The sequence below is a fragment of the Anabrus simplex genome, chromosome 8 (genome assembly GCF_040414725.1).
Source record: "Anabrus simplex isolate iqAnaSimp1 chromosome 8, ASM4041472v1, whole genome shotgun sequence".
NCBI lineage: Eukaryota > Metazoa > Arthropoda > Insecta > Orthoptera > Tettigoniidae > Anabrus > Anabrus simplex.
Window position 1 is genome coordinate 141,356,440 of NC_090272.1, and position 23,626 is coordinate 141,380,065.

The 23,626-nt window shown below is 39.6% G+C and overlaps 1 protein-coding gene across 1 annotated transcript in view; it reads right to left on the reverse strand.

The window, feature by feature from the left end:
• LOC136879341 (potassium voltage-gated channel subfamily KQT member 1) overlaps positions 1-23,626 on the reverse strand; it is a 916,827-nt gene that overhangs the window by 323,302 nt on the left and 569,899 nt on the right. The window contains exon 3 of the mRNA XM_067153158.2: positions 8,102-8,184. Within this exon, the coding sequence (XP_067009259.2) occupies positions 8,102-8,184 (83 nt within the window). The remainder of the gene's footprint in view (positions 1-8,101; positions 8,185-23,626) is intronic.

The following is a 23,626-nucleotide window of genomic DNA, read 5'->3' on the forward strand; positions in this document are numbered from 1 at the left end:
CCAATTTTCACACCAGGCAAATGCTGGGGCTGTACCTTAATTAAGGCCACGGCCCCTTCCTTCCCATTCCTAGGCCTTTCCTGTTCCATCGTCGCCATAAGACCTATCTGTGTCGGTGCGGCGTAAAACAAAATAGCAAAAACAAATTAGGTTCTTCAGGTGACTCACTTACACACTTCCAGTCTTACTAATATACGGCGTATAACTTTATACACCGTTTATGTGCAATTTGTTATTAATAAACTGTGTATCAGTCTCCTGTATATACATCTGTTACAGTTATTCACTGAATTGTTTATACAGACCAGACCCTTGTATAAGCGTTGCATAGCAGCAAGTGACGAAACTGAAACAACGAGTGATCAGTTTATTTTACTTGTGGTTACTATTTGCAGTAATACAATCGTGGTAAAGTATTCGACTTATCCATTAAGCACACATTGAAAGAATGGAAAATAACGTTGCTATATATATATATATATATATATATATATATATATATATATATATATATATATTTGCTAGTGGCTTTACGTCGCACCGACACAGATAGGTCTTATGGCGACGATGGGATAGGAAAGGCCTAGGAGTTGGAAGGAAGCGGCCGTGGCCTTAATTAAGTTACAGCCCGAGCATTTGTCTGGTGTGAAAATGGGAAACCACGGAAAACCATCTTCAGGGCTGCCGACAGTGGTATTCGAACCCATTATCTCCCGGATGCAAGCTCACAGCCACGCGCCCCTAACCGCACGGCCAACTCACCCGGTAAAAAAAAAACCGTTGATGATCTCTATGATATTTTTAACATGGAAGCTTTAGAGGTTATGTAGGCTGGAAATGTTCGTAAAATAAAACACTTTAAGAGATGGACTCACCTATTTCTCTTAGATGATGAAAGATTTAAAATGAAATATCGATTTGAGAAATTTACGAAGATGCTCGAATTGTCATTAACACAGTTAGAAATGACTTAATGAAAGATCCAAGAGGTGGCTCTACAGTACCATATCTTGCGAACTGCAAGTTTTCATAGCACTCCGGACAAGGGCTCGGAATGAGATTAGTAATTATTATCAGTGACATAATTAATACTGGTCAGATCAATATACCGCTGAAATATGTGTATTAATGTTCTGTTCTTGTTTATTCGAACATTCTATTCGTGCTACCAAGCGGCTTCTCGAAAGATTTTGCTCCTAGGTAACCAGCAAAAGCGTTACGTCAGTGAACTGCAGAAAGTGATTCCTACGGCTTGGAACGAGTGTATACGTTCAATATAGTAATACAGTGCGTATAATGTTTATTAGTAAGGAAAATATGCAACGCTTAGACAGGGTTTATTCAATGTATAACTATACAAAAGTTAAACAAGTGTATACGTATTTTTTATTAGTACTATTCTTCTTCTTCCTCTTCTTGTGGCACTGTTTCCTCCACAAGGAATAACTCTTCCTATTTTTCGCTTCTCTTATCATTGGCGCATGTCGAACTACTGTCGGAGGTTCCGCGCTCGGGATATTCTTCTCCGCCCACTTTCACATTTCCTTGTTTCGTATAATCGGTTGCAACAGGCTGTATTTATCATTTCGGAACATTTGACCGAAATAGGCTGCTTTCGTGAATTTTACTAGGGTTAAGACTTCAACATGACTGTTAATAATGAGAAAGTAATAGAAATCAGTTTAAGAAACCTCGAGCTTGTCAATGCATATGAAGAAAGGAAGAAATATGTGGATTGGTCATACAACCAGACATGAGATTTTACTAGTCTTCATCGTGGAGGGCTTTGTGGAAGGAAGAAATTCTAAGGGAAGGCCTAGACTGGAATATATTGGTCAACTGGTGGAGGAGCTGGGATGCCAATCTTCTGTAGAACTGAAGACAATGGCACAAAACCGAAACCTTGGAGAGCTGCTGCCAACAAACCTTAAGGTTGTAAACTTTAGCAGTAGATTATCCACTACTACGAAGAACCTTCTCGTTGGTGACGTAGTCTACCCGTGGGACCTTCAACGTTCTACGATACATCCACGTTTTAATGCCAGTATCGGTTCCTTAAAGAAGCATTTATGAATTATATCACAACGTTAGAAGCCTCCGTGGCTCAGACGGCAGCGCGTCGGCCTCTCACCGCTGGATACCGTGGTTCAAATCCCGGTCACTCCATGTGAGATTTGTGCTGGACAAAGCGGAGGCGGGACAGGTTTTTCTCCGGGTACTCCGGTTTTCCCTGTCATATTTCAATCCAGCAACACTCTCCATTCTCATTTCATAGCATCTATCAGTCATTAATAAATCACTTTGGGAGTGGCGACCCCATCGTACTAATGGCCTATATCTGCTTCATTCATTACATCCCTGACCCGGTTATTGACTGGAAAACAGGTTGTAGGTTTTCATTTTCATTTTCATCACAACGTTAAATTAAAATTGAGGTTTTCAGAAAATCCATTAATACACTGCAGATTATAAATATCTGAATAATCTGAAGCAGCTGTGATCATCTGATTTTCACAGACATTGTTGGGCAATACAATATTCTTTAATTCCATTTCCTAGTTGTACCGTTGGATGCAAATTTGCAACTTGGAAGCTTTGTGATGGGTTTCCAACTGTAGCTCTTGGAGAGGCCGATGTACATACAAGATATACCATAATAAATACTGACAAATAACTATTACAGAATTCACTACATAACTGATTACTGTTTACCAATGCTGCCATAACGGCCACCTACTGACGACCTTAAAAGGTAGGTTTTCCCTTTGGCATTTGTAGGTTTTGGACGCCTGGAATGTCTTCTTCATGTTGTACATCCTTCTTCCAAGTATTAACTGCGCCGACTGTCCAGTTTCCAGAAACGACACTCGCATTCCAACAATTTGACTTTACCAAACTCAGACTGATTGTACGACTGTTTCAGACACGAATATGCTTTCGAATTCAACAGACCATTAGTAAAAATTCATTAACATTTTGACCCAAACACAGTATTAATTTAATTCATTTTATGTCATGTAAAAATAGAGAAGTCCTAATGAGAAATGGCTAATTGCTATATGGCTTCTGAATATTTGTTTGCCGCCATTGCGGTAAAGTGTATACATTGCAGATCGGCCCGATTAGTAAGCTGAAGACTTACCGGTAGCAACCCCATCATACTCGATTATAAATGATTGTGAGTAATGACGTCAAGTGTTCTGCCATCTGATGGACCTAGAGACACTTCACCCGTATCAATAAGTACACAAGCAAGTTCGCTTGTTGTTTTTCGTCACAGTTGATATAATAATCAAAGCAACAAGTCCTCTTGCTTTCATTTCTAAAACCTCACATACAATGGTCGGAATTCGGACCTCAGTGAAAAGGCTGTGACGATATCACTCTTGTATCTTCACTGATTAGAAAATAATATTAATCATTTCATCAGTACAGCATAGTAAACTTGTCTGTGAAGCCAAAGCTTTTAAAACGGTTCCCTCATGATGTTCAGATATTTATTAATGTCGGCTTGTATGAAATTGTGCATTAACACGATATTGGCTGAGGAAAGTCAAGCACATATTATTTCCAACGCGCTTTTAATAGTTTTGGGCATTTATTTAGTGTTTTAATAAGGAAATAAAAATATGAGGGCTATTTTACCAAAACAGTTACATACGTACCAGGAAGGTTCTAAAACAAACTAATATCAAATAAGGGATGTTAATTTTCATGCATGTTTCCTTTGAAATACATCTAGATAACACATATGCAGAATGTTATCTTCTTACATTTTTGGAACGAAGAAGAGTGTAATTTTACCATTATATGGTGGAACATACTTGTTACAGTTTACCAACTGACCAAATAATGTAACCAAAATTCCAGTTACATGCGATTGTTTCTTGGTCAAAGACGATGAAATATTGATGAGAAGTTTAAGTTTGACTGCCCCAATAATCGGAATTACTTAAGTTTAGGATTTCAGCCTTATTCTCAAACAAATAAGGACTTAAACGATCCGATATTACTTCTAGCTGGTGTGGGAAGAGTCATGCCGAAGCAGTAGCATTGCATTCCCTAAACACCTACATGCAAGAAATACAAGATAAAGTAATCTGTTGATATCAACACATGTCATCCAAAGCACTGTTATCGGAACTCACTACACATACATCTAGAACTATCAACGATTTTATAAACAACGTAAGAGTGTAGTGGTGAGTTATTTATTAAAAAATTCTTTGGCTGAAATGTGTATAACATGGGTTGTAATGAAAATAATTGATTTCGTTGCAAGGAGGACGTATTTGCCTAAAATTTTTTACATTAGAAGAATTCAACAATTTTTACTTTCGGAGAATGCTGAAATAGTTTCAACATACAAACAGTTATCCAACTTCAAATAGTATTATATTCGCCCTGAGAGCTTTTCTCCTATCACTCTGAATTCAAGATGAAGTGTTGGTCATAAGCTTAATTTCACAATCTTATAACCCTAAAATTTAGATGCCAGATGGTAAAGATAAAGTTTAAAGCTGAGAGTATGTAGAGATAATTCTACTTTCACCGACCAGGTTTTTAAATTCTATGAAAGTACCAATGCACATTTCATGACAAACATTTTGCTGTCTTTTGTATCCTCGAAGGCCGGAAAGGCACGCTCTCTTGTTTATTTTTTCCTTCCTAATTTTCCATCCAGGCAAGATGTGGGTTATCTGTATGAGATGGATAAGGTTGTCTTCTTACGGTCAATGGTTACAAGAATTGATGGCCTCAAATTAGATGTATTGGTCACTATACGTCACTTCAAGTGTTGAAATAAAATGCATGGAGAAGTATTGAAGAGGACAGGAATCGTTCCTGGGAAGTGCAGAACAATTGGAGTGTCTAGGACAGATACAATTTGCTTGCGAAAGAGTGTATTACAAAGTACGCCAGAAGGAAATCCTAACAGAAGGTAGGGTACGTACCTGAAAGGCACTAGGAAACAGGATAACAAAATACAAGAGGAAAATCCAGATTAGGGACAGCGAGCCTGGATCTTACCGGGAGAATCCGGGTTCGATTCCCGTCTGGATAAGGGATTTTTAGCTGGATTTGAGGGTTAGAGGTCTCCTCAGCATACATGAGAACAATGAGGAGCTATCTGACGGTAAGATAGCGGCCCCCGTCTAGAGAGCCAAGAATAACGGCCAAGATGATTCTTATAACTTGCAGGGTTTCAGGCTAAGCAGCCGTCTCTTGGTAGGCAAAGGCTCGTCAAGGCTGTAGCTCCCTGGGGCTTTGCTAGGTGGTTTAAAGACAATTAATCCTGATGTTAGGGAGTCATGGGATTTAAGGTCAAGGGTCTAAACATAGAAATAAGGACAAAAATATTAATACAGTTTGGACATGTCATCTCACCAACATGGTGTGAACGAAGGCGAATACAGGTCCTGCCATTTTGAAGGACGAGGTGAGGCGTGTCATCTACCAAACGAAAAATTGAAAGGTCCTGGACCTGATGAAGTGCATGCAGAACACCTCACACTCCTGGATGACAATGGTATCAGAATTATGACAGAGATATTCAACAAAATCTACTCAACTGGAATAATTCCAGAAGACCGGCTTAGGTCCACTTTTATCACTCTCTCCGAAAAGGTAAATGCCAGAAGATGCGAAGAGCACAGAACCATCAGTCTGATGAGCCATATCCTAAAGATATTCTTAAAAAATCATTCATTGTAGAATCCGTGCTAAGTGTGAAGAAGTGATAATTGAAACACAGGAATGGTCTTGGGACTAGAGATGCACTTTTCTGTATTCAAGTACCTGTCCAGCGTTGCTTGGAAATGAGCAAGGATGTCTATGTATGTTTCATAGACTACGAAAAGGCATTTGAAAAGTCCAGCATGGGAAGTTGATGGAAATTCTGCAGAACATCGGACTTGACGACCGAGATATTCGGATTATTGCCAACTTGTACTGGGGTCAGAAAGCAGCAGTCAAGATTGAGGAAAACCTGTCAGAAGAAATAGACTTCCGCGGTAGCGTTCGACAAGGCTGCGTATTATCGCCTCTACTCTTCAACATTTACTCAGAGGCTCTGGAAGAACTGTCTACCATAGGCATCATTATCAACGGGGAAAGTCTAAAAAACCTCCGTTATGCTGACGACACGGTATTGCTAGCAGACAACGCAGAAGACCTTCAAGTATTATTAGACAAAGTGAATGTTGCTTGCAGCAACAGAGGACTGAAGATAAACATTAAGACAACCCAGTTCATGGTCGTCAGTAAACGACAAGACGTCCACGTGCAGCTCACTCTCGACAATGAACCCATCGCTAGGATTCACCAATACCAGTATCCAGAATGTTACCTCAACCAGAAATGGGACTGCAGCCAAGAAATACGGGTCCGCATTGAACATACGAGAAACATCTTCATGCAGATGAAGAAACTGCTCAACAACCGCAACCTACAAAAAAACCTAAGATTCCGTCTGGTCCGTGCCTATATCTCTCCCACGTTACTTTATGCAATGGAAGGCTGGACACTTACTCAAGCCCTCTGTAAAAGACTTGAAGCATTCGAAATGTGAGTGTACAGACGGATGCTTCGCATTTCGTGGACAGGCAGAATCCGGAATTCCGAGGTGTTGGATCGACTTGGAAAGAAGACTGAAGTCATGCTGACCATTAAAAGGCGGAAGCTGGAATACTTCGGCCATACAGTGTAATGCAGAATGATAAGTACAGAACCCTGCAGCTTGTTATACAAGGAAGAATAGAAGGACGTAAGAGTCCTGGTAGACGACGGACTCTATGGATGAAGAACCTCGTACACTGGTATGGGTTGAACACGACGTCTCTGTTCCGTGTTGCTGCATCCGAATTCAAGATCGCCAAGAAGAAGAAGAAGAAGAATAAGAATAAGAAGAAGAAGAAGAAGAAGAAGAAGGACATGTCACGAGAGGGGTTGCATAAGGAGGCGGTAATGGCGTGCTTGGTTCACCAGGAAGGACATGGGTTCGGATCCCCGACAGAAAGTCAACAAATTTCAGAAGTGAGATTTGAACTTCTGGAGGTGCATATGGGCCCTGAGGTTCACTCAGACTACGCCAAAAATGAGTACCAGGTTAATTTCTGGGGGCAAAGGTGAGTGCCGAGGTTACTCATAGTGGAAGGCTTTACCTTCCACCCCTCTAAGGGCCTTCATAGTTTGTACGGAGACGACTTAACGTTGCAATAGAGAAGACCCAGGCTAAAATTACAGCACCAAGTTACAGAAGTCGTGGAGAAAATAGGAGGACAGATGGAAGATGAGAGAGAGAGAGATTGCGTGATTATTGAGCGTGTGGATGCGCAGTTTGGGTCACGTAGTTGTCAGCTTGCGTTCGTGAGATAGTGGGTTCAACCCTACTGTCGGCAGCCTGAACATGGTTTTCCGTGGTTTCCTATTTTCACACCAGGCAAATGCTGAGGCTGTACCGGTCGCTTCCTTCCCACTTCAAACCCTTTCCTATCCAATCGTCGCCATAAAACCTATTTGTGTCGGTGCGACGTAAATCAAATTGTAAATAAAATAGCTTGATTAATTAATTAATTAATTTATTATTTAAAGATTACATAGGCCTACGTAGGGCTGTGAACCCCACTTAATTTAAATAATTTGCTCTCAAATTATGATGGTAAAATTGCTATTCTTATTGTTTTTATTTAACATCCTCCTCTTCTATGTTTTCACTGCTAGTGCAATACATTTATTCAGAGAATTGACCTTTAAATTCTTAACGTGTCTTCAGAACTCGACGCCTATTATTTCTATATTTTTCTCCAGTCCGAAAATGTAATACAAGAATAGAGAAAATCGTCTTTGCTGTGAAATCATTTATCTCCATTACACGAAATGTGAAAAATATCGCAAGCTAGAGAAGCACAGGGTGCCAAAAAAGTATTTAATAATTCTACTTGGATAGCATTATCATTCTCCTGTCTTTGAAATACTCTTTTAATTCATAATTTCATTATTTTTATATCTTATAGTATGAAGGTTATTACTATTGAGACATTGTATTTTGAACACTCTATACTTCTCTTGCTCTGAAGATAGAACAATGAATGCTACTCACCTATAATACAGAAAGGCCTCCTGATGAATTTTAACCGTCCAAGGCCCCCTTGATACCTAGATCTACATCCAGAGGACCACAACCTGAAATCAGAACCACGCTTGTCATGTATGTTTAGGATGAATATGACGTTCCTTCCAGGTGTAATAAATTCTCAAATTAAACTAACATACCTTGTTCTTAGGTAAAAAAAGAATTAAGAAGGAACATGCCCTTTTTAATGAAAATGAAAGATCACTCACGCCCAGACAAATACAATGACAAACAGTTTTGATGAAATTAATTATGAATTCAATTCACAGAAGCTTGCAGACTGAACGCTGAATGGTGTATCAGTCTATAATGAAGATGTATATACAGTATATGAAAGTTATCAATTTAGAATTACCTTCTTGTTAGAATGCAGTTAACGGCAGAGATAACAAGATGGGCGTAATTCATTTCGAATACTTACCATTCATGCTGAAAAGTATAAGCCATAATTGATAAAGTGCATCATATACGATGTTTCAACAGGCTTCCAATATAAGCATAACCAGCCTCCATAGTAATACATGTTAAGACACCCACAACCGCACCAAAGGACCAAAGTTGAGTGGTTGAATCACAGGTTATATTGATTTTCAGTAGAAATTCCAAGTTTAGTTCTGACACTCCGTCATGCAAAATAATATATTATTTCAGGTTGAAAAGTATCAAATATATCACTCCTAGACCGATAGAATAAGTTTCGTATACTAGTAAAAATAGACTCACCACGTATTGATCACGTATAGAGTAAGTCTCCCAAGTCAAGATAGTACCACTTATTATGAAAAAATATAAGTAGTCATTAATGACAAAAGAAGGGAAAATAAAACGACAATCTTTAACGAAGAGATCATTTCCTCTTACCACCAATTTCACAATTCCTTTCTTATGAAATCTCTCACTCCTTCGTGTCTCCAAACCCAACCCATACCTGTCCACCGGGCGAGTTGGCCGTGCGCTTAGAGGCGCGCGGCTGTGAGCTTGCATCCGGGAGATAGTAGGTTCGAATCCCACTATCGGCAGCCCTGAAGATGGTTTTCCGTGGTTTCCCATTTTCACACCAGGCAAATGCTGGGGCTTCCTTCCAACTCCTAGGCCTTTCCTATCCCATCGTCGCCATAAGACCTATCTGTGTCGGTGCGATGTAAAGCCCCTTGCAAAAAACAAAAAAACATACCTGTCCAGAGAGCTTTCTTTACCTGCGAGGTAGCCAGGGCCCCATGCCCGAAGGTGCACGGATCACCTATGGGCCTGAACTCGATCTACACCAGTCCTCTTCGGAGCCCACGCGCCATCTTCTTCATTTTCTTCATCGTCGTCGCGAATGGGTCACTTAGGACCGCGCGGAATCAACATTTGTTGGCTTTTTCTTCTGGCCTAGTATTCCTCCATAAGTAGCGAATGGGTGTATTTTCGTTGCAGGGTCCATACATGTCGATTAGTCTTTATCTCATCTGCAAAACCCTGTGCCAGTGTACAGTATTTTTTCTGATTTCATCTCGGCCCAGTAGATCTGGTGATTCTAATTCCTTCAGGTCTTTCTCTGTCTGTTTTTACCGATTTGATCTAGTGGTTTTATTCTTTAAGAATATGTAAGTTCTGTGTGTCTGAGTCAATTTTTTCAAAGTGCTCCATGAATAGTATTCTTCGCATGCGCATTGTGTGTGTAATTTTGGAGATTCTTTAATATATTTCCGCATTTGGTTTTTAAAAAATACTCCATCTTTGATTCTCGGTCCTATTGTTATTATTATTATTATTATTATTATTATTATTATTGCTATTTGTTTTACGTCGCACCGACACAGATAGGTCTTATGGCGACGATGGGATAGGAAAGGCCTAGGAATGGGAAGGAAACGGTCGTGGCCTGGTGTGAAAATGGGAAACCACGGAAAACCATCTTCAGTGCTGGCGACAGTGGGGTTCGAAACCACTATATCCCGGATGCAAGCTCACAGCTGCGCGCCCCTAACCGCACGGCCAACTCGCCCAATTATTATTATTATTATTATTATTATTATTATTATTATTATTATTATTATTATTATTCTTGAAGACATGCCTTTAAATTATGAAAAAATACCAGCCGTGGGCTCTTCTGAATAAAGGATTATCGTTGCTTGTGGGCAGTGTCCGTGACCAGCTGATAAAATACAGAAGGTAAGTAATAAAAGCGAATCCAACTCTCTACAAGTTACGAAGACCATAAGAGGAGTGGAAGATTAAGGCTTCTCTGCACCGCAAAAAAGGGGTTTGGAATATCAAGGATTCAACACAATAATAAAGTTATAGAATGTTGTTTATTGTATCACAGGAGCACACACAACCTGAAAATGTAAACTTTTAGAAACTCAAATTTTTTTTTTTTTTACAATATATAATGCAAATAAACAGCAATAATGAAAAGGTTACAATTTGTGTGTGTGTGTGTTTCTTAGTGCAGGTTGTCCCTTCTTCACTCTGCCTTAGTACCGTGTACGGCATTATCAGGTCTCTGTGGCATGCGCGCGATTAAGTACATTGACGTTCTCTTGAGGAAGAAGGTCCCATTCCATTTCGGCAACTCTTTTTTTTTTGTTTTTGCTTTACGTCGCGCCGACACAGATAGGTCTTATGGCGACGATGGGACAGGGAAGGGCTGGGAGTGGGAAGGAAGCGGCCGTGGCCTTAATTAAGGTACAGCCCCAGCATTTGCCTGGTGTGAAAATGGGAAACCACGGAAAACAATTTTCAGGGCTGCCGACAGTGGGGTTCGAACCTACTATCTCCCGAATACTGGATACTGGCCGCACTTATCGGCAACTCTAACTAGGTCTGGCAATGTCTTTGGAGGTTGAGGACGATTAGAGACAGCCGTTTTCAACTTGTCCCATGCATGGTCAATGCAGTTCACGTCCGGTGAATTAGCTGGCGATTTCATATGGTTGATACCTGCCTCTCTCACATAGATTTTTTGTGTTAGTGGTTTCACGTTTTTTGGGGACGAAACGATACGATAGTACTGGGATTGGGAAGGAAGAAGCTGTGACCTTATTTAAGGTACACTCTGGTGTGAAAATGGGAAACCGCAGAAAAACCGTCCTCGGAGATGAACCTATACTATAATTAAGTTGTATTACTTTCAGGAAAGTTGTTTGGGGCTTATTTTTTAACTTTATGTTTTTCTTGAGGCGGAGAGAGTGGTGATGATATTTAAAACCTGCTTTCAAAACCGAGTTCATAAGTCACACTCTACGCTAGGATGGTAACACCGATTCTTGTATCAGATTGCAGTCGCTGACTTTTCATACCTCAAGTATTTTTAATGGTAAAATAATATTATTGTCTTTACGTCCCACCAACTAGTTTTGACGGTTTTCGGGGATGCCGAGGTGCCGGAAGTTTCTTCCGTAGGAGTTCTTTGACGTATCAGTAAATCCAACGATGCGAATCTGACGTATTTGAGCACCTTCAAATACCACCGGACTGAACCATGATCGAAACTGCCAAGTTGGGGTCAGAAGGCCAGCGTCTCAAGTGTTTGAGCCACTCAGCCCGGAGCTATTATTTTCTTCCATACTCACTCGACTTATGAAAATACCTAATTTAAGTTCTTGTACATTTACAAACATTACCATAGAGCCCACAATAATGTTTTGACAAACAAAGGAACACGAGAGTGATGATCAAAGATCCTTTACATAGGGTTGACGTCATGGAGGTCATCAGCCCAATGAATACTTGCCCCGAATTAGTCCTTCAGAATTCAAAATTTATCTTCATATTATGATATTTCCTACTTTCAAAAGTTCCACTCAAGCTTATTCGTCTACTAATATCAGTCAACGCCATCCCCTTTCCTCCCAGCCCAAAGTTTGTAACATCGACGCACTACTCGTTTGTCTGAAATGGCCCTTCCTTTAAGATTTTTTCCATTTCTCGAAGCAACATATTCAACGTCAGCCTCGTGTCGTTGGATTTATTGGCACGTAAAAGAACTCCTGCGGGACAAAATTCCGGCACCTCGGCGTCTCCAAAAACTGTCAAAACTAGTTAGTGGGATGTAAAAATAATAGCATAATTTTACTATTAAAACAATTCTTACGGTATACAAAGTCAGCGACTGCAGTTTGGTATAAGAATCTACTAACGGTGTTACCATCCTAGCGTAAAGCGTGACTTATGAATTCGGCTTCGAAAGCAGGTTATAAATATCATCATTTATCTCTCCGCCTCAAGAGAAACAAAGTAAAAAACAAGAAACAAGCCACAAACAACTTTCCTGAAAGTAATAGAACTTAATTATAGTATAGGTTCATCACTGAGGACGGTTTTTCTGTGGTTTCCCATTTTCACACCAGAGTGTACCTTAATTAAGACCACAGCTGCTTCCTTCCCAATCCCAGTACTATCCTGTCGTTACGTCCCCAAGAAATGTTAAACCACTAACACAAAAATCTATGTGAGAGAGGCGGGTATCAACCACATTGTCCATATACTGGAACCAAAATCTAACTGGGGACTTAAACGTCCTCCCCTTTACTTTCTTACTACAACTCCTAAATACCCTCATAACCATATTAGGAGATATGCAATCCTTATTTACAACCATATTAATGTGATTATCCCAATGAAGATCTTTCCTTATGTCAGGGCCTCTCAAACGCCCAAAATCTCACGCGTGCAGATAGAGGCGCAAGAGCTCCGTGCACTGTGCATCGCTGCCGCTCGGCATGGCTCGGATCAACGCTTCGTCTCTGGGCTACTCGGCTAAGCTCGGCTCAACTCGCCTATACTCGGCTCAAGTCAGCCCGGATTTGGAGCGCTACGGCGCAAGTGGGGCAGAGGGAGACAGGCGGAGCGAGCGAGACAGGCGTGAGGAAAGAGAGAGTAAGCGCTATTGCTCCAAATCGAGGAGTGGGGGTCTGCACTCTGGTCAACCAAGCCAAGTCGTCTTTTGCACCGTGCACCGTGCATGCACCACGCGCATGCACCCTGAGAGGCCCTGCCTTATGTTGACACCTTGGTACTTACAGCAGTCTTCATGAAATACATTCATTCCATGAACTTTTTCACCGTACAGAATCGATGTGGCTGGGTATGGCTGTAATTCTTTGGCTTATTTATGATAACTCTGCTTTGATTGGTGGCGATTATTGTTTTCTTAAAAAGTAAGCTCTACGTGGGTAGTCATCCTCTCTTGAGACTATCAGAGGAAGCATTGGAGGAGGTCTAACACTTCGAAGAACAGGGGTATCAGCAAAAGAATGGAAAGGACCAGGAAGGGCGTGAAAATGAAAGACTTCGTAGGCCTCACAAATGCAAATCTGGCTGGGTCGAAAGGAGCTGTGAAATGGAACTGTGGAGAGTACGTACAATCGCGATCACAAGAATTCCTGGTGGAAAAGGAAACAGGTAACTTTTGGGCGAAGATTTTGGCCAACCCTGAGGATGAAGGAGAAGTAACCAAGACAACGTCACGTGTTCGTCTTCCAGGAGGTGTGGCTTACGACGTTGCGCACTCAGAGGCCACTCCCAACTTTATTTTTTTGGGAACTGATTAAGATGTTTCCATGGTTAAACATTCTGGCTATACTAGCTTTTCCTAATCAAGGAAAACAATTAATTAACTGTAATTTAATTACAATGAAGTGTACGATGTAATCCTACGCCAATATATGGCACTTAATTGTTTGATCAGCGCTGAGAATAACTTCATAGGAACGGTTTTCCAAACGCCCTTGCGTCTCTGATAATCATAATTACAGTATTTAATGCCAGGTTAATTTTACTTTGGTTATTGAGGACAACAATTATTATTAGTAAGTTAGTAGTAGTATTTAACAGGTCTTACATTGACGAAAATAAGGGCATTCTTTCTTACGGTGGTTGAGCGCGATGCTATTTGATAATGAAGTCATAGTCGAGACCGCTAACATTTCAGCCAGACCTCCCACACAAGAATTGCAAAGAAAATGGAGAATTTGACCCTCAATGAGTTGATATACACATTACGTCTGTTGCCTTGAAGGAGCCGTGTGGTTCGTCCCTTCATACCCCTCCCCCTTCGTTGTAGAGCTAGTGGGACGTGTGGGCAGGCGGGGAAGCAAGTACCTTTCCCCTCCGCGTGTGTTTCGTTCATGCTAGATATCCCAAGGCCACACTACATAGACAAGCCACAAGGCTCGGACCGTGACGTCAGAAGAGTGGCTGGCGTTCAGCATGGCAGTGTAGGGCCCGCTCTCACTTTCACCATGATATTGTTCATTTATTCAACCTTAACGATATAATTGAACACTCCTTCAATTGTGGCTTTACTTAGGCTTGTATACTACACGAGTTTTATGCGGGAAGAAAACTGGCTGGGCAGTATATGTACATTTCTTGACGTAAAATTATGCTGACGTCTGTCATTTGTAACTGAATACGGTATCATGTAAAAGATTAGAACGCATAATACGTATACAAATAGTTGTAATGTTACTAGGAAAATACATGATGGCAATTCACAACAATAGTCTGAAACCTTTTTTTAGAAATCAAGCTGCAACTTAACACTTACCTAACAGTTCCTAAGGCTTCAGTTTATACATTTTTTATTTTCCTGAGGATTTCTTCTTCTTAGCCATGAGTTTGTCTACGGTAACTTTTCTAATGTTATTCAATAATATATTACAAAAGATGTATATACATTTGTCAACGAAATATTTAAAAATATTTATTTAATCACTGCATGTTTTAAACATGACGTTTTCGTTTTCCAGAACATTGTTGACAAGCGAAATCAGAATTTTTCTCTGAGAATCCTCATGTAAAAACTTTAGTATACAGGTTTACATTTTGTAGCTCTAAAAGAGTCTGGTACAACACCTTTTGGTCCAGGGCAAGAGTAAACCAAGGCCGCACTAGATATACATTTTTTGTCTGACTCAGGGTTGTCAAATTCAGGATAAGTTGTCAGCTTGATTAAGCCAGTTATTTATTAACATTTTAAATAAATGACCAGTATCAAACAATTATTTATTTTTTGTGTTTCGTCAAATGGGTTTTGAAAATGGTTTGTAAATTGCTTTTGCACAGCTTTTCAAACATTTTCCTACTAACACTGTTATTATTAGAAATTATGCATGCTACCTTATAACCTATAGGCCTATCTGTTAATACTTTAAAGACTTGCAAAGTTAGTTCTTCTAAGAAATGTCACGTTAGGTTCTTACATGGAAACAAATCAACAACGTCTTTATTTTTTTTAAAGACTGGATGACAACATAAAAGTTTGTGCAGTTGTAGCTAATGTAGTGTTATTTTCTCCGCTTTTACTACTAAAAGCAACTCCCCTTACCTTTCCTCCTACCGGGAGATTTGGCTGTGCGGTTAGGGGCGTGCGGCTGTGAACTTGCATCGGGAGATAGTGGGTTCGAATCCCACTGCCGGCAGCCCTGAAGATGGTTTTCCGTAGTTGCCAATTTTCACACCAGGCAAATGCTGGGGCTGTACCTTAATTAAGGCCACGGTCGCTTCCTTCCAGCTGTTAGGCCTTTCCTATCCCATCGTCGCCATAAGACCTATCTGTGTCGGTGCGACGTAAAGCCACTAGCAAAAATAAAAACAAAAAATAAAACCTTTCCTCCTTTACAGTTCAGCTCACGTTTTACGCAGACTCCATCCAACAAGTTACAAAATCTTTCATGCTCCTTTAACAATTTTAGTTTCTTTTTCATGTAATTCCAATGTGAATCATCAATACCCGAATTTCCCGTGCCTAGTTTTGCAGTAAAAGACTGTGAATAACCGGGTGAGGCATTGTAAGAAACGTTGACTGTCTTATCTTCTTTTACGCCCCAGGAAATGCGAAAAATATTGAAGTGAGCCATGTTATTGGTACGCAGGACTAAGATACTTTCTTTGCAAAGGCTATATTTAACTGTTCCTTACAAAATTATACTTCTATTTTGTCGTGGACAGTCACTTTTTAGTTACAAGCAGGTCTAAACAGGAAGTTATAAATACTTTTCTAATATGACCATTTTAATATCTTGCCCCCGTCACCTAGTGCACGTATATCAGGGTTATCACTCATGAAAATATCTTTAATGGCTTTAAAATCAACAGCCTCGTTTAATGTTAAGGAAGTGCCAATTTTCGGAATATTTTACTCATTCATATACATTTTGAAAATACAGAGACTTTGGCTGTTAAAATTGACGAAAACTTTGTCCAAATCTAATTTGCGTTTAATACTCAAATTACCCTGAACGTCATCGAAGTCCTTGATCCTGTCATATTCTTCCTCAGCTTTCTTTTTTTCCTTCCTCTTCCCGTTTTTCAATTTCTTCTTGTCTTTGAATAGGATTTTTGCTCGGTGTTGGAAGACTTTTAGACAGATAGGCAGGCACATTTTCAAACTTAGGAACAGCGTCGTTTGAGAGTTTTAAATGGTTAGGTTTTACAGTTAAAATAGACTCATCAGGTCTTTTAATAGAATCGTCCCTAATTACGAAACTTCGTTGAAGTATTTTATGCACACAACTGAGCTTGCTGAAGGGACGAATTCGGCTCGATGGATGGCTATGATCCACTTATGTTTCTGAAACAAGTCAGTAGGAAATTTAAACACTGAAATACAACCAGCTATACAACACGACGTGGCCATAATTCACAATGTTCACACACGTTTAAATCATTCAACACCATCGATAGCCTCACTGCTGCGAGGTTCAGATCAGCTTACAAGTCACTGGCGAGAAGTGAAGCGGCTGGCGACTTGTGTGACGTAGCGCCCGAAGTGGAGGGGGAGCCTTATGGCCTGTCTATCTAGTTGGCCTTAGATATCCCCCTACTTCGTTTTCTCCACCTCCCTTTAATCTTCTGATGTGTGCACATGTTAACGCGTCTGATGGATGCGACCAATGGGAGAGTGTATAAGCAGGTACTGGGTGGTTCTGAGGGATGTACTGATTTCTCTCCTGAAATGAATATTTCTGGCCACGAGATACTAAAGATTTCGAGTGTACGACCGTGAAGAACATAATTGGAAGCAATGCCATTCTCAGCTAGAGACGCAGTGGTCACCAGTGGCCCCTGTGGATCCCCCTTTTACGTCAGGTAGGAATACCATGGATATATTCCACGGTCACCACGAACATGGGATAATTTATATGGTTTTATATTTATCACATATGCCGATTTTGTAAATTTGGATTCGTGGGATCTGTTGCAAAAAAACAAAAAACAAAAAAAAAACAAAAACAAAACAAAACAAAAAAACAACAACAAGAAACAGCAGTAAATTTTGTTGGCTCCTCATGTGTCAGCTCAATCACATGTCTTGCTCTATGGTTAAATGGTTAGCATGCTGGCCTTTGGTCTAAGGGGCCTTGGGTTCGATTCTCGGCCGGGTCGGGGATTTTAACCTTAATCGGTTAATTCTTCTGGCTCGGGAACGGGTTGTTTGTGCCATCTTCAGCATTAGAATTCATCTTAAGTAGTGCTGCATCCTCAAAAATGCGCAGGTCGCCTATAGGGTGTCAGCTCAGTCGTTTCTCAATATTATTGAACATGTTAATGAACAAAGATTACTGTAAGGACATAAAAATGGCGTTATCTTCTCGTGGGTCATCTGTCTTGAAAACCGATTCTTTCAACATGCCGTGAGATACGAGGAGCAGGAAAGGTACAGAAATGGAGTTTTACCAAAAATTAGACGATCTCCAAAGTGTCGTTGCAAAAGGGGTAACTGAGTTTCTCGCAGTGTAGGCTGTTGCTCCGCCTTGCTGCATCCATTGTCGTTGGAGCGGTAAGTTTCGGGCGCGACAAAAGCGGCTCAAATCCCGCACGAATTAGGTCTCTGTAAACTATCTGCTCCATTATTTCTAGATTTCGCGCAGCATCCTCGTCGATAAAAGGGCCCCATATTCCGTGACCGTACATTTAACATCTGTTGGAGAAATCGTCCATGATTCTCATTTGTGGTAATGGTCCTTCGGCGGTCTGTTGTCCCCTTTCGTTGACGTAAAACTGACCCAATATGACGGAACTTGTCAGTGACAACTAACATTGTTCTGTTATTTGAAGTGTTCTTATTAAATCGCTCCTCGTAGTGTTCTTTAACGGGAAGCAAACTCGGCCCATTCTGACGCTCCAATCCGTATTACTGGGAATAATGATCCACGATAAACAAATCCTCCTGTGTTGTGAGAACTAAAATTGCAGAAGTATACATAAAAGATAAAATAGAAACAAATTCGAAAAATATTAAAAAATAAAACAATAGGGGCAACACTCAGATGTGGGGGTGGGATAGTAATGTTCCTTGTGCTGGGAGGAAAGTTCAAATTTTTGCAGACGATTCCGTATTCAGTAACTAATTTCAGGTTTCAACACAATTAGCGGAACCGTATTTTTCTAAAGCTCATTGTGTTAAATTGGGAACGGGTTTTTCTACTTGTTATATACAATAAATAAATAAATAAATAAATAAATAAATAAATAAATAAATAAACTAAAAAAATCGATGGTAGCGAATCCTGGACAGAAGGTGAGCAATAATTTCCGTGTTGTTTGTATTGCCGCACACCGCTGTTGAGTTCCATTCTATACGCTGTTAAGGACCTCATTATAATTGCCTCAAATAATTTTCATGAAAGTAAATCATCATCAACATATTCCCTTTAATCACCGGTTTCTAAATCTAAGCCCTGAATAAGTAAAGGGAAAATGAGTGGTTACAGTTGTTTCATGCATGTGGACAGTTAACAGCTCATTGAGGTCATCGATTCTTTTATCAGTTTCAAATGGCGTTTATTGCATGATGCAGTACTTACTGGAGTTACGCTGGCATATCGTCGCTGCCGGGACAAAACATCCTATGTGAAATATTTTAGTTTAGAAATTTGGCTGGTAAGGGTCAATCAATCAATACTGATCTGCATTTAGGGCAGTCGCCCAGGTGGCAGATTCCCTATCTGTTGCTTTCCTAGCCTTTTCCTAAATGATTTCAAAGAAATTGGAAATTTATTGAACATCTCCCTTGGTAAGTTATTCCAATCCCTAACTCCCCTTCCTATAAATGAATATTTGCCCCAGTTTGTCCTCTTGAATTCCAACTTTATCTTCATATTGTGATCTTTCCTACTTTTATAAACGCCATTCAAACTTATTCGTCTACTAATGTCATTCCACGCCATCTCTCCGCTGACAGCTCGGAACATACCACTTAGTCGAGCAGCTCTTCTTCTTTCTCTCAATTCTTCCCAACCCAAACATTGCAACATTTTTGTAACGCTACTCTTTTGTCGGAAATCACCCAGAACAAATCGAGCTGCTTTTCTTTGGATTTTTTCCAGTTCTTGAATCAGGTAATCCTGGTGAGGGTCCCATACAATGGAACCATACTCTAGTTGGGGTCTTACCAGAGACTTATATGCACTCTCCTTTACATCCTTACTACAACCCCTAAACACCCTCATAACCATGTGCAGAGATCTGTACCCTTTATTTATAATCCCATTTATGTGATTACCCCAATGAAGATCTTTCCTTATATTAACACCTAGATACTTACAATGATCCCCAAAAGGAACTTTCACCTCATCAACGCAGTAATTAAAACTGAGAGGACTTTTCCTATTTGTGAAACTCACAACCTGACTTTTAACCCCGTTTATCAACATACCATTGCCTGCTGTTCATCTCACAACATTTTCGAGGTCACGTTGCAGTTGCTCACAATCTTGTAACTTATTTATCACTCTATAGAGAATAACATCATCCGCAAAAAGCCTTACCTCCGATTCCACTCCTTTACTCATATCATTTATATATATAAGAAAACATAAAGGTCCGATAATACTGCCTTGAGGAATTCCCCTCTTAATTTTTACAGGGTCAGATAAAGCTTCACCTACTCTAATTCTCTGAGATCTATTTTCTAGAAATATAGCAACCCATTCAGTCACTCTTTTGCCTAGTCCAATTGCACTCATTTTTGCCAGTAGTCTCCCATGATCCACCCTATCAAATGCTTTAGACAGGTCAATCGCGATACAGTCCATTTGACCTCCAGAATCCAAGATATCTGCTATATCTTGCTGGAATCCTACAAGTGGAGCTTCAGTGGAATAACCTTTCCTAAAACCGAATTGCCTTCTATCGAACCAGTTATTAATTTCACAAACATGTCTAATATAATCAGAAAGAATGCCTTCTCAAAGCTTACACACAATGCATGTCAAACTTACTGGCCTGTAATTTTCAGCTTTATGTCTATCACCCTTTCCTTTATACACAGGGGCTACTATAGCAACTCTCCATTCATCTGGTATAGCTCCTCCGACCAAACAATAATCAAATAAGTACTTCAAATATGGTACTATATCCCAACCCATTGTCTTTAGTATATCCCCAGAAATCTGATCAATTTCAGCCGCTTTTCTAGTTTTCAACTTTTGTATATTATTGTAAATGTCATTTTTATCATATGTAAATTTTATTACTTCTTTGGCCTTAGTCTCCTCCTCTATCTCGACATTATCCTTGTAACCAACAATCTTTACATACTGCTGACTGAATACTTCTGCCTTTTGAAGATCCTCACATACACACTCCCCTTGTTCATTAATTATTCCTGGAATGTCCTTCTTGGAACCTGTTTCTGCCTTAAAATACCTATACATACCCTTCCATTTTTCACTAAAATTCGTATGACTGCCAATTATGCTCGCCATCATGTTATCCTTAGCTGCCTTCTTTGCTAGCTTCAATTTTCTAGTAAGTTCCTTCAATTTCTCCTTACTTCCACAGCCATTTCTAACTCTATTTCTTTCCAGTCTGCACCTCCTTCTTAGTCTCTTTATTTCTCTATTATAATAAGGTGGGTCTTTACCATTCCTTACCACCCTTAATGGTACAAACCTGTTTTCGCATTCTTCAACAATTTCTTTAAACCCATCCCAGAGTCTGTTTACATTTTTATTTACCGTTTTCCACCGATCATAGTTACTTTTTAGAAACTGCCTCATGCCTGCTTTATCAGCCATATGGTACTGCCTAACAGTCCTACTTTTAAGACCTTCCTTTCTATCACATTTATTTTTAACTACCACAAAAACAGCTTCATGATCACTAATACCATCTATTACTTCAGTTTTCCTATAGAGCTCATCTGGTTTCATTAGCACGACATCCAGGATATTTTTCCCTCTGGTTGGTTCCATCACTTTCTGAATCAGCTGTCCTTCCTATATTAACTTATTTACCATTTGTTGGTCATGCTTCCTGTCGTTCGCATTGCCCAATTGACATCTGGCAAATTCAGATCTCCCGCTACAATCACATTTCTTTCCATGTCGTTTCCCACATAGCTGACTATCCTATCAAATAATTCCGAATCCGCGTCAGTGATACCCTTTCCCGATCTGTACACTCCAAATATATCAAGTTGCCTATTATCTTTAGAAATGAGCCTTACACCTAGAATTTCATGTGTCTCATCTTTAACTTTTTCGTAGCTTACAAATTCTTCTTTCACCAGAATGAACACTCCCCCTCCCACCCTTGCTATCCTATCTCTACGATACACACTCCAGTGCCGTGAGAAAATTTCTGCATCCATTATATCATTTCTCAGCCATGATTCAACTTCTATTACAATATCTGGTAAATATATATCTATTAAATTACTTAATTCTATTCATTTCCTTACAATACTTCTACAGTTCAACACTAACAATTTTATGTCATCCCTACTTGATTTCCAGTTCCCTGTTCCCTTATCACCGCTCCCTAGGTCATCCCGTTTCCCTGAATGTACCTCCCTATTACCCTTCCAAACAAATTTCCTAACTTATACGTACCACTGCGGTTTAAATGAAGGCCATCTGAGCGCAGATCCCTATCTCCTACCCACCCATTAGGATCTAGAAATTTCACTCCCAGTTTTCCACATACCCACTCCATAGTCTCATTTAAATCCCCAATCACCATCCACTCAGTATCCCTCCTACACAGTATTCCACTAATAACAATCTGCGCTTTCTTAAACTTCACCCGTGCTGCATTTACCAGATCCCACACATCTCCAACTATGTTGGTACTTATATCAGCTTGCGTTACGTTGTTGGTACCAACGTGAAACACTACCACCTTCTCCTACCCCTCCTCCCTCTCTTGTCTGTCATCTAAGGTGCAATATTGTGTGAATATTGACAAGGCATTCTCGCTCTTCATAATGTATGTGCTGCGGGTCAGTATATCTCCAAAAGTATTATCACATAGGAGGTTTTGTCCCGGCAACGACGATATTCTCTTCCTAATGCCAGGGCAACATATTGAGTTCCGAAAAAAAAATTTCTTCCTAATCCTAATATTTATTTTCTAAAGAAAATGCACAATTAGGCAACTCTGCGTTCTTCTCTTGTACCCTAGCTGCACAACTTCAGTAAATGCGCCGAAGTTAAAGGCTGTGTTAGATACCGAACGTAACCTAATCTAAGAAATGCACATCAGTTCTAGTCTATTTTGCTCCAGGACAAGAGACTGATCGAGACAAGCTCTAGAAGACAATGTGCTACGTTGCCAGTTCTAAATATAAGCAGCTGTACGTATCTTATTTCATTTGTAATACTGAACTGTCATGTTTTGTGGCAAAGAGCTATACTAATTTTCGGCAATGGAAACAGGAAGATTTGTGGCAAAGTCACATAATTTTTCGCAAAAAGCTGTCTTCTTATATACAATATATAAATAAATAAATAAATAAATAAATAAATAAATAAATAAATAAATAAATAAATAAATAAATAAATAAATAAATAAATAAATAAATAAATAAATAAATAAATAAATAAATAAATAAATAAATAAATAAATAAATATTTCGTTGGTAGGGAATCGTGGACAGCAGGTGAGCAATAATTTCCGTGTCGTTTGTACTGCCGCATACCGCAGCTGAATACCCATATGTTGATGATTGTTATTTTAAGGGATATAACATCAAGGTCATCAGCCCCACTTCCGAGAAGCTAAGGAGAGAGTATGTATCTAGTAAAATGAATTTATGACTCATTTAAAGATAACATCGGCGGTGCGCGCGTGACGCCTCGTAACCCCGAAAATGGAATATTGCAGTAGTCACAACAAACTTTCTCAGGATTATACTTTCAAAGCTAATTTTATCATTTTTGTTTTGCATTCTTTTAATTAATTTTTTTAACAACATGTTTACAAATTTTGGTATTATATGGGCTATGAGTTTATGTCGTGCCAGATATGACATGTTAAATTTCATTCAGACCAAAAATAAAGCATCAGGTTAACGTTACGAACAACTACACATTCGTTAGTTTATTTCCACAACAAAGGTTAATAAACAATTAATAAAATGTATATAATTATGCTGTATAAAGTCATAAAGAATGCAGCACTAAGAATTTTTTAAAAAATAATGATGGAAGAATGGTGTAAAACAGTGTTACGCTACTTTACTGACACAGTGGTGATATCTTATTCTGTTTC